At 42.3% G+C, this 11,711-nt stretch overlaps 1 protein-coding gene across 1 annotated transcript in view; it reads right to left on the reverse strand.

Annotated features, from left to right (window-relative positions):
- Positions 1 to 11,711, reverse strand: part of LOC107742086 (zinc finger protein GLIS2-like) — a 30,329-nt gene that overhangs the window by 14,519 nt on the left and 4,099 nt on the right. The window contains exons 2-4 of the mRNA XM_016554951.1: positions 8,771 to 8,923; positions 7,580 to 7,719; positions 4,015 to 4,185 (exon numbers count right to left, since the gene is read on the reverse strand). Coding sequence (XP_016410437.1) covers positions 4,015 to 4,185; positions 7,580 to 7,719; positions 8,771 to 8,906 — 447 coding nt within the window. The 5' untranslated portion in view covers positions 8,907 to 8,923. The remainder of the gene's footprint in view (positions 1 to 4,014; positions 4,186 to 7,579; positions 7,720 to 8,770; positions 8,924 to 11,711) is intronic.

Below are 11,711 nucleotides of genomic sequence, written 5' to 3' on the forward strand. Positions count from 1 at the left end.
GGTTCATTTTGAGGTATTAGCAAAACAACAAAGCTAATGCTTTTCACGGAGCTTACGTAATTACCCATCATAAATTGTTATATAGCCTGGTCCGTTGGATCGGATTGCTTTCTCACTACAACCGAACCGCTCCAGAGTTCGTTTTCAATTGAGCCGAGACCACCTCGTTCAGGCGATCTCGGACCGATTGTTTTGGCGCGGATCCGAGCGCGATTGCCGTGTTCACATATGCCCAAACGAACCGAGCTAAGGGGGGAAACGCGCCAGGTTCCGAAACAACAGGCCAGGTGTGAAAGCACCCTTACACTCTATGTATGGCGGCACTTCCCCCGGGGGAAATATATATGTATATAATGTAAATATAAAACAGCAGACAGGCTTATTGAAAATGCAAAATCATTCTCTGCCAGCAGGAGGCGCTTTAGGAACGGCAGAAATAGCGGTTTCCCAGGTAACGGCTGTAATCAAAACAGCGCTGCGCTCATGAACGCTACTTTATCAGGCATTATAGGATGAAAGATGAAATGAAAATGACATCAAAACTTTTCTGAAGACAATCGGTTCCCTTCAAAGATACATTTATATAAAATAACCCGTGCCGCGTTTTGATTTTGAAACGTGCAGTGCTCATGTATATTCAATGAAATCAAAGTCTTTTGGAAAATCTATTTGTGGCGGTCAGTGTTGATATTGTGGCGGGGCACCACAAATAAACCAATGTATGGGAAACCCTGTAGTTTGTAACTGGTCTCGGTGATATTCTGGTTTCTAAACACGGTTCTGGTTTTTCTTTTAGTGTGAGTCTAAGGTATTTTGACCCATTTTGTTGTCCGCCAGGCAAAAATTGACAGTAAAACACATTCACAGAACAAATAGTGCTGCATTATTTCCTGTTTTATGACACATTTAAAAAATGTTTCTTAACATGGTTCAATTGGAAACATATTATAGAAAGTGAAATGCACTTCATTTAGTCTTCAACCTCATCATCATGGCTCAAAACGTCCTGGGTTCCTCGCGTAACCCATGTTCTCTGAATAGGGAACAAAATGCTGCGTAGCTATGACGCAGTTTGGAACACCCCTTGGGTGTGCCAATTGTCTGAAGCCTGTATGGAATCACGGCAATTCATTGGCTGATAGCGCGGGCGCCACCCCGACGTCATTACATCATCCACTCTAGTACTGGCGAACGCGCCGTCTGCTCCTCAGATTTCCTGCCATAGAAGTCCTGTTGGCAGCGCGAAGAGATTGGGAGCAAACGAAGCGTCTCATTCCCTATTTAGAGAACACATTCTCTTTTATAGGTTCACTCAACGCTGCGTAGCTATGACACAGTGGGAACGATATACCACACTCGCCAAGCTAAGTGCTGCCACATCTGGCTGGATGCAAAATAGACCAGGCTAACCTCAAATGGCTGGTTCAAGCAGAAAGAATCTGGGAACCAGGAGCCGCATCTAAATCCAAGCTATAAAACCTCATAAAAGTGTGAGGAGAGGACCATCCTGCCGTCACACAGATATCCTCCAGGGGAACTCCACTGAAAAGAGCATGAGAGGAAGCAACACTCCTGGTAGAATGAGCTTGAATGCCTAGCGGTGAAGAGAGACCTCGCACCTCATATGAAAGTGAGATAGCGTCCCTTAGGAGGAGGAGGGAAGGAGTGAAGCACGACCACCTGGGAGCGAAATGACATGGACAAGACCTTGGGGACATAACCAGGTCTTGGCCATAGGAATACCTTAACAAGGCCCTTGAGCAAACTCCATGCATGGCTCGCTAACAGAGAAAGCCTGCAAATCCCCTACACGTTTGATAGAAGCCAACGCCAACAGCCCAATGCCAACAGGAGCGACGCCTTAAGGGACAGAATACATTACATTCAGGAGCTAACCCCACGCATACAAAAATAAACCAAACCATATCTACCTAGGGTGACTTTGTCCGCATTCCTGCAAGCAGCGATAGCTGCAACATAAACTCTCAAGGTAATAGCAGCCGCTCCAGCCCCAAATTTCTCCTGCAGAAACTGACTGGGTACACTGCATGAGCCGAACACCACGACATCCACTTGGAAGAATAAAGCCTCCTAGTAGAAGGAGCCCTAGCATTATCAATGCTTTAGAGCCGGGGACGTGAACCTTGAAGCTCCGGGGACATGAACTGCTCTCAGTTAAAGAAACCTGTCCTGAGCCCAAAGGAGAAGGCGGTGCGCATGCCTGTCCAGTGTGCGCGACCATGAGCCTCCCTGGCGGTTTATGTGAGACATTACCGCCATGTTGTCCGTTCTGACGATCACATGACAACCCATCAGAATTGGGAGGAAATGCACCAGGGCCAGGAAGACACCTCGCAGCTCCAAGCTGTTTATGTGCCATGAGAGAAACTCTCCCATCCAGACACCACAAGCCCGTCTGCCCTCGAAGACCGCGCCCCAACCAGTTAGGGAGGCATCCATCGTAATCATTTGGAGATGGCAAACAGCTCCCATCTTGACCCCCTGTTGAAAAAAGAGAGGGTCCCGCCATGTCGAGAGCAACTCAACTTCATCCACCACAGAAATGGCCTCATATGAAGCAGCCCCAGGGGCAGCACAGGAGAGGCCGCTACCATGAGAGACAGGAGTCTGCAGCATGTGCTCACCGAAACTTGATGGACTAGCTTGAAGCAGTTCAAACACATTTGCCACACACACATCGAGCTGGACCCCCAAGAAAATGGTCCGCTGAGAAGGGGTGAGAACGCTCTTCTGAGTGTTCAAACTGATGCCAAGAGATCGAAGGTGTTGAAGAAGAATGTCTCTGTGACGACTCACCAACTCACTGGAATGGGCCAAGATAAGCTAATCGTCTATATACCCGGGCGAGATGTTAGCGGCTAGCGTGTCCTTGATTGCCGGAATAGCGGCATAACCCTGCTCCACAGAACCCACTAGGCGAGCAGAGAAAGGCTGCTTCCAGGATCTGGAGATTTCGTGATGCAGATCACTGAAAAATGGCAGCTTTCTTCATGGGGGACAAGAATTAGGGCCGCTCAAGAAGCACTCGTCGAGCTTAGAGGACTGGGACTCATGTGGTTCGTCTGGCCACTCAATACTAATCTTTTCAGTAGCACGCGCTAACATGTCCACTAGCTCAGTATAGGCCGCAGAAGGCTGCGCCTCCTGGCCACTAGGCGGGAGAGCGTCGACTGAAGTGGGCCCGAAATCCTCCAAGTCGGACGCCGTGGTGTACAAAACGTCATCTAACCCGAAGGAAACGGCCTCGCGTGCTCCCGGGCTAGGACATAAATAATCTTGGTTAAACTCCACAAGCGAATCTGCGCGAGAGCACTCAGGCAATATAGGGAGAGAAAGGGGGAGACACGTTTGCTCACTCTCTGTAGCCTCGAGCTCCACATCCAAAACCCAGGTCGCGGATTCATGGAAGGCCTCAGCTGCCTCCGGAAAAGCGCGGCGGGGGAAAACAGATGACTCCTTCTTAAAAACTGCAAGCCTCGTGCGAAGTATTTTGAGATTGAGATTATTGCAAAATGTATAGTTAGAAGTGCCGTAAAGGGCGTTGCGCTTGAGACAAACCCATACTGTACATTTAACACACTTACTGTGCGGGTCATCGCTCGCGATAAAACAAGAGCACGGTGGCTGGCAGCGACGAAACGCCAGAGCACTTCACCACGAGGAGAAACAAGGTTCCACTGAATGCAGTCACTGAAGTACAAAAGATAAAACTCAAAGAAATAAGCCGAAACATGGGCCAGATAAATCGCTTCTGAAGGGCTAAACGACCGCTTCTGAAGGAAGGAAATCTGAGGAGTGGATGGCGTGTTCGCCAGTATTAGAGTGGATGATGTAGTGACGTCGGGGTGGCACCTGCACCATCACCCAATGAACTGGCTTGATTCTATACGGGCTTCAGACAGTCAGCACACCCAAGGGGTGTTCCCACTGCGTCATAGCAGCATTGAGTGAACCTATGAAAGAGAACAGTAATACCAGCTCTCTGTCACTCACCTTTAGCCAGCGGCAGGCCAGCTGTTCATCACTCGAGGGCTCAGGGGAGTGCTGACCAATCAGCATTGAGGAGGGTAGGTGCAGGGGACCCTCTGCACCAATTGGCAGAAAGAACTGGAAACCTGGAGGAGGAGAGGCGCTGTCCTCATGGTATGTGGTGCTTTCAGATTCCTGCAAGTAGAAGAGCTTATTTATCAGAAATTCATTTCTGAATCATGTCTGACTCGTCTTGGTTGGGGAGAAAGAGACCACCACATTGCCAAACAAGTCCGGACATGTTACCAAACCTACCATCTATTTTTGATCCTAGAAAGGGTTCAGATCAGGACACTGTGTGAGACTGGATTGAAATGAATTAATGTGGAGGGGAATTGAATTATGGTAGTGGTGCATAAGGCAGTCTCTCTTCCAGTAGAATTACATTTATTTGTCAAAGAAACTTTGTTTATGCCACAGAAAGCTAAAAACACATTTTAAAGGGATAGTTCACCCAAAAATTTAAATTACCCCATGATTTACTCACCCTCAAGCCATCCTAGGTGTATATGACTTTTTTCTTTCAGATGAATAAAATTGGAGTTATATTTAAAAATGTCCTGGCTCTTCCAAGCTTTACAAGATCAGTGAATGGGTGTTGAGTTTTTGAAGTCCAACAAAGCGCATACATCAGTCATAAAAGGGAGGAGGGGGGGTTAATAAAGGCTTTCTGAAGTGAATCGATGCATTTGGGTAAGAATAATATCCATATTTAAAACTTTATAAACCATAATCTCTAGCTTCCGCTTGGACTTTAGCTTCTTGTTGGACTCACTGCCATTGAACTGCTGAAATGAGTCGTTTTAAATTCGAATTCCATTCCGCAAATTTCATACATCACAAATTCTTACATTTGCATAATGCCCGCCTATGTTCTGCGTGGACATCCCGCGAAAACAAACTTCAAACGCTGTTGCTCGTTCGTGTGGATAACGTAGTGTTGAGAAGATGCTGTGCTCTGCGCTTTGAAAGTGAATTTGGTTTATTATAACTTCCAAAGGATGAGGCTGTGAAGAATCAGTGGTTAAAATTCATCTTTACTAAGAGACCACAGCAGTATAATCACAACTTTTTGCTGTGTTCCCGTCATTTCACTGATGACTGCATCTCCAATCTCCGCGAGTTCAATGCGGGATTTGTAAACCGGTTGTCTTTGAAATGTGAGTCAGTGCCCAGTTTGTTTGGACCAGCTTGCTCCTCCAATTCACAACCTGTAAGTATGATTAATATTGTTGCTTTAATGTTCTGTTGAGCATGCAAAATATGTAGTTTTACATTCAGTGCAGCTAGTTCTCCGGCTAACTTGCGTTATAGTTCTGCTAATCAGCTGTGGGCCTGCTATTGTCTAGAAATGTGTCATTTAATATAGAATGTCTGTTGTACTTGGAGTCATGATAAACGATGGAGCAATACATTGGTTTACAAATTGCAGTGCTTTATTATGTTCGGCTAACGCATGCCATTATTGTTTGGGTCTTTACTACCAAGCTGTGGGTCCGGTTCACTAACATAAGTGTAAAACAATTTTTCTCCTCTGATTCTTATTTTTAGAACAAAGTGGAGCACTATTATTATTATAATGGAATGTATTATTGATAAGCCGTATTCCAGTACTGGTGATGGGCGTTCCTTTTCCGACATGCTCTGTACGCAGTAGACTAATCACAAAAGACTGGGTCATCGGAACAATCAGAGCAGAGTAGCCTCATACAAAGGAGGGGTTTAGAAAGAGGAATCCAAGAACGAATCGTTTGAGAGTCGTAATAACGTAAAATTAAATGCATATTATAAGAAAATGAAAGTGTTCTTTGATCTTGCATGCATGTAAACCTGTTGTTGGGGACTCCTAAAACAAATGATAAACAATTCAAATAGCATAATAGGAGCATTTTAAGGTTCCTAATATTGTTTTGGGAGGCTCCTACAACAGGTTTACATGCATGCAAGGTCAAAAAACCCTTCTGTTTTCTAATAACATACATTTAATTTCACCACATTTCTCAATGAATCGTAAACGATTCGTACAAAGTATTTCGAAGAATCAGGCTCTCTAGAACCCTCCTTTCCGTGAGCCTACTCTGCTCTGATTGGTCAGATGGCCCAGTCCTTTGTTGTTGGTCTACCGCGTACAGCACGTGTCGGAAATGAAATGCCTATTGCCATAACTGAATGACAGCTCCGGAGAGAATGTATAGAAAGAAAATATGGTATCGATTTTACCTTATAAATTCAAGCCCGAGTCCGGTGATGAAACGTCTGAAGTAGCTGATCAACCAGACACTGATTCGCAAGCATGACTGGAGCAGGATGTTTCTCAGTGGTAAGTGTCAACTTAGTTTGTGGTAGTTACAAGACGTGACTGCAGCGTCATTGTTATAATTTATTTAGGTGCAAGTGTGGGAACTCTAACAAAATGCCAAGCGAAGGTGCCACGAAGTACGACAGGTAGTATTATACATTTCTGCATAACTTGAGCATTTGACGCCTCTTTTATAAAGCATTAAGTGTATTTTGGACGATCAATAGAAAATATAAACATCTATAATTTATCATACTTACACTTTGTGATTCAGTGGAGCAATTTTGTGTTTTGTGAATCCCGCGTTGTGTTTTGTGAATCCCGCGTTGATCTCCCCGAGATTAGAGAAGTAGTCGTCAGTAAAATGACGGCTATACTGCTGTGGTATTGTACAGTGAATGTACAGTGCTCTCTCCCACCTTCAATACCACCTTCAATACCACGACTGAGGTGCCCTTGAGCAAGGCACCGAACCCCCAACTGCTCCCCGGGCGCCGCAGCAAAAAATGGCTGCCCACTGCTCCGGGTGTGTGTTCACGGTGTGTGTGTTCACTGCTGTGTGTGTGCACTTTGGATGGGATAAATACAGAGCACTAATTCTGAGTATGGGTCACCATACTTGGCCACATGTCACGTCACTTTCACTTTCTTGACATGATGTTAACCACACGGAAATGCTACAGTGTTTGAGGGCGGGTCAAGTTGTGTTACCCAGTGATGTGTAGCCGTCACGGAAGTGGGATTCGAATTCCTGACGACTCATTTTTTGAGAGACAATAACTTTATTTACTGTGCACTGTCGGCTTTACAACTTTGCAGATAGTTTACATTCACAGACAGCTACATTACACACTGCATGAAAGGCAATATTCAAAATGGCATAATAGGGGCACTTTAATATATCTCCAATTGTATTCGTCTGAAAGAAGAAAGTCATATACACCTAGGATGGCTTGAGGGTGAGTAAATCATGGGGTACTTTTCATTTTTGGGCGAATTATCCCTTTAAGTGCACATGAAGTGGCTTCTGAGATCTCAGAAATTGTACTTTGATTCTTGAAAGTGATTTCAATAATTTGAATCCATTTACCACATGGATAAAACACTGACTCATTTTGTGATTTGCTGTGAATTTCCTGACGTCTTTGAGAATAAAAGGCCATTTTGGACTATTGTAACAGCTGTTGGTGGTGGAAAGAAGTCGTAGAGTTTGAGGTATAAGTTACTCACTGAGGCCAGAAGAGGCGCTGTGGGGCTCCAGCTGGAGCCACTGTCTATAGGAGAGGGTGGTGAGGGAGAGGAAGATGGAGACAGACTCAGATCTACCACCGTGGACGATGAAGAATCTGACATGTCCTTGTCAGCTGCATCTGGAGATAAGAAGAGAGGAGGCTAGTTTTTGTACAGCTGAGACTGTGGTATAGAGTGTCAGTCTATGCATTAGTGGTAGGGATTTTTCAGTGACTCTTTCTGCAGTTACAGTGTTATGCAGTAGGTGGCAAAAGTCACAATAATTGAGTCACTGATTCATTGATTGAACCTATTTGTTCAAACACACTGATTAAGGAACAAAACAAGTGACTGTTTTTATGAGTCATTGAATCATGCATTCAACTGATTTATTTAAAACCGCTGAGGAATGAAATATGTGACATTGGCTGCATCCGAATATGCATACTTCTCTACTATATAGTAGGCAAAAATCAGTACGTGAAAAGAGTAGTATGTCCGAATTCATAGTATTCATAAAACAGTAGGTGAAAAGTACCCAGATGAACTACTACTTCTGGCAAGATTCTGAAGTGTGTATCTGATGGACACTTTTCTATTATATGAGGCTACAGGAGTGGAGTTGTAATGTCAGTGAAATGACTCAACCGATGTTGTTGGTAACATGAAAATGATAACAAGACAAATGTAGTATGTCTGAATTACATTCATACTACACACATTCATATTATATAGAACTTTTTTAACAGTTGCAAAGTAATTACTTATTCAAAAGAAGTGACTATTCAGAGAGTATGCAATTTCGGACACAGCCACCCACCTGTCTTTATGAATGAGTCTTTGAATCATTCATTCAACATTTTGTTCAAAACAGCTGATTCATTCAGGAACTAAACAAGTGACTGTCTTGAGTGAGTGAGTGAGTCATTGAATCATTCATTGAACCAATTTGTTAAAAAAATGCTGATTGATTTATTCAAGATACTGTTTTTATGAATAAATCACTGAATCATTATTCAGCTGATTTGTTCAAAAACACTGATTCATTCAGGAATGAAACAAGTGACTAAATAATCCACATTACTGTAAGTTAATCACATAAATTGCATTATTCCGTTGAGATGTATATGACAGTATGCAAGTAGCGGTGCATGTAATAACTGTAGTGGTTTGTGTGGTCAGTTGACTAACCAGGGCTTTTGGGATTGTGCAATGCACGGGATATTCGAGCACGAGAAAAGTGCAGCGGGGCACAGATGGACGTCCTGAGCATCCTGTCACGGCCAGAGGGAATCTTCAAGTCCAGGGGCTCGTCCAGCGACAGCATGGCTTTGATCCACCAGCCTGAGAAAATCAAACCATATTATTACATGGAGGGGGGAAAAAGTTTTTTTTTTTCATTATGACTCTTGACAGTGGCACCAACACTGACAGCTGTGATTTTTCAGCTTATTTTGTAGAAGGAAATACCCTGTCTCTCCCTCACACGCAGACACACTCCCACACACGTGCAGGTCCACGTTCACTTCAGCAACTGTAAGTCATTTACATTTCTTTCTGCCAGACAAGTCACGCACACGCACAGTAGTTCATCACACCAGCAGCCCCACTGCAGTCATAACATGCAGAATGCATTACAGAGATATATAGATCTGAGTTCTTTGCTTTCCTTCATTCTTTTCCTCCCATCTCGAGTTCTTTCTGTGTGATGCAAAGGAAAAGTTGATGAAGAGTGGCTCCACATCTGTGTGTTTGTACAAGAGGGTCCAAAAGTATAACACCACTAGGTGTAATTAGGAATGTGCCATAGTAAAAAAAAATCTGGTTGATAATTATTTTCAGTATTGGAGGTAACGCATTACGAGTAGCGCGAATTACATAATCAGATACATTTTTTTCAAGTAACTAGTAAAGTAACATTACTTTTAAATTTACAAGAATGCATCTTTATTTTTTCAAATAAGTAACCCAGTTACTTTGTTTTCCAATTTATTCACTGACAGAAGTGCAGAGGCTTCAAGCTGAGGCTTATTCATTTCACTTTTGGTGTGAAAGGGCCTTTACAGGTGCCAAAAATATGACTTTTGTTTTTATTAAAAATAATTAAGCAAGCCCAGCTCAGGTGACAAAAAGTAACCCAAAGGTAACATAATGCATTACTTTCCATAAAAGTAATTAAGTAACAGAACTACTCTCCATTAAAGAAATAAAAAGTATTTGCTTTCCATAAAATTGCTTTCTATAAAAAGTAAATAAGTAACGGGTTACTTTTTTATGGAGTAACACAATATTGTAATGCATTACTTTTAAAAGTAACTTTCCTCAACACTGATTATTTTCAGGTCGATATTAAAGTTCTTTACAATTTTGTATAAAGAAATAAATATATAAATAAAACCATAAAACTAAAATCAATCATTTAAACCGTTTAAAGGAATAGTTCACCCAAAAAGGAAAATTTGCTGAAAATGTACTCACCCTCAGGCCAACATAGTGTTTGTTTCTCTGTATAAGAACAGATTTGGAGAAATGTAGCATTACATCACTTGCTCACCAGTGGATCCTCTGCAGTGAATGGGTGCCGTCAGAATGAGAGTCCAAACATCTGATAAAAACATCACAATAATCCACACCACTCCAGACCATCAATTAATGTTATGTTAAGTCCATATTCTATAATATTGCTTTCTCCAGTGAAAAAGTCGTCTCATCTGAATCAAGTGAGAAATATGCACAGACCAAGCGACTTTTACAAGTCAAAACAGTTATAAACAAATATGTTGGTGGACTTTGATATGAGAGGACAACAGGGGATGGACTTTTTCCACTGGAGGAAGCATTATTATGGATTATGGACTGAATCAGTGGTTTAAAGTTAAAACGCTTCTATGATGTATTTGTTTCTTACAAACATGCAGCTTTCCACTTCACAAGATGTTAATTGATGGACTGGAGTTGTGTGGATTACTTGTGGATTATTGTGATTTTTTTTTCTTCAGCTGTTTGGACGCTCATTCTGACGGCACCCATTCACTGCAGAGGATCCACTGGTGAGCAAGTGATGTAATGCTACATTTCTCCAAATCTGTTCAGATAAGTAAATAAATTCATTTACATCTTGGATGGCCCGAGTGTGAGCAATTTTTCAGAAAATGTTTGCATAAACTATTGCTTTAATTAGATGTGAAAAAGTGACTTTTAAAAGACACATTTTTGGATACCACTAAATGTCCTGTCTTGCAGTGATGTGCATTACATAAACATTCACCTAACCATATAATTATTTTCTTCACTTACACAGGAACGAGGAAATAAAGCTTCTTTAACACACCCCCACATTCACATTTATGTTTTTTTTTTTTCCTTGCAAAGAACATTCCCACCGTTGAAATGTTGATCTCCCCGCAAACACTTCTGGCTTTTCATAAACTCCTGCATGCTTTCTTTTCCTCATTCCTCTTATTCCCTCTCTCTATGATATTACACAGTATTGCAAAAGGTTTGAGTGCTGAACACTTCCCCTGGTCTCCATCCATCCGTCCCTGCCTCACTCTCAGTCTCTGGCATGGGGGTTTGTTTTCAATTTAACTTCTTCCTCGAGCTCCACCCTTACTTTCTGGGCTTTATATACACACTAACACTGAGACATATTGTACAAGTACCACAAATATTGCACACATTTCTGAATATATCAACCTCCTGGTAACATTCAATAGGTTTTAAAATGGATTTTGAGTAGCTGTTTTACAGTGTGTCCAACAACAGTGACAGTGAGGTGGTGTTTTTGTGAGGGCACTGAGGAAAAAATACAGACTTAAAGCTTAAATAAACTTCATGAAATGTCTTTTAAAAACCTACTTTTATGATTATATTCTCCACACAGATGCACACAAGGTCACTCATTCTCTATTCTCTGTTTCTCATTCTTCCACATCTGCAAGTGTCTGAAATTTTGGCTCTTTCCCTCCTTTTGTTGACTCACACTGAAAAGCCGTGGGTGATCATTTCCTTTCTATTTCTCTTTTTCACTCCCTCCTTCCAAAACTCAGTGATGCAATCCCATTATTTAGCCTGCAATCTCAGTGTCTGGCATGAGAAAGAGCCAGAAAAAGAAAAAAGAAAGGATGGAATG

This window comes from Sinocyclocheilus rhinocerous, unplaced genomic scaffold (assembly GCF_001515625.1).
Source record: "Sinocyclocheilus rhinocerous isolate Xijiao unplaced genomic scaffold, SAMN03320098_v1.1 scaffold2873, whole genome shotgun sequence".
Classification (NCBI taxonomy): domain Eukaryota; kingdom Metazoa; phylum Chordata; class Actinopteri; order Cypriniformes; family Cyprinidae; genus Sinocyclocheilus; species Sinocyclocheilus rhinocerous.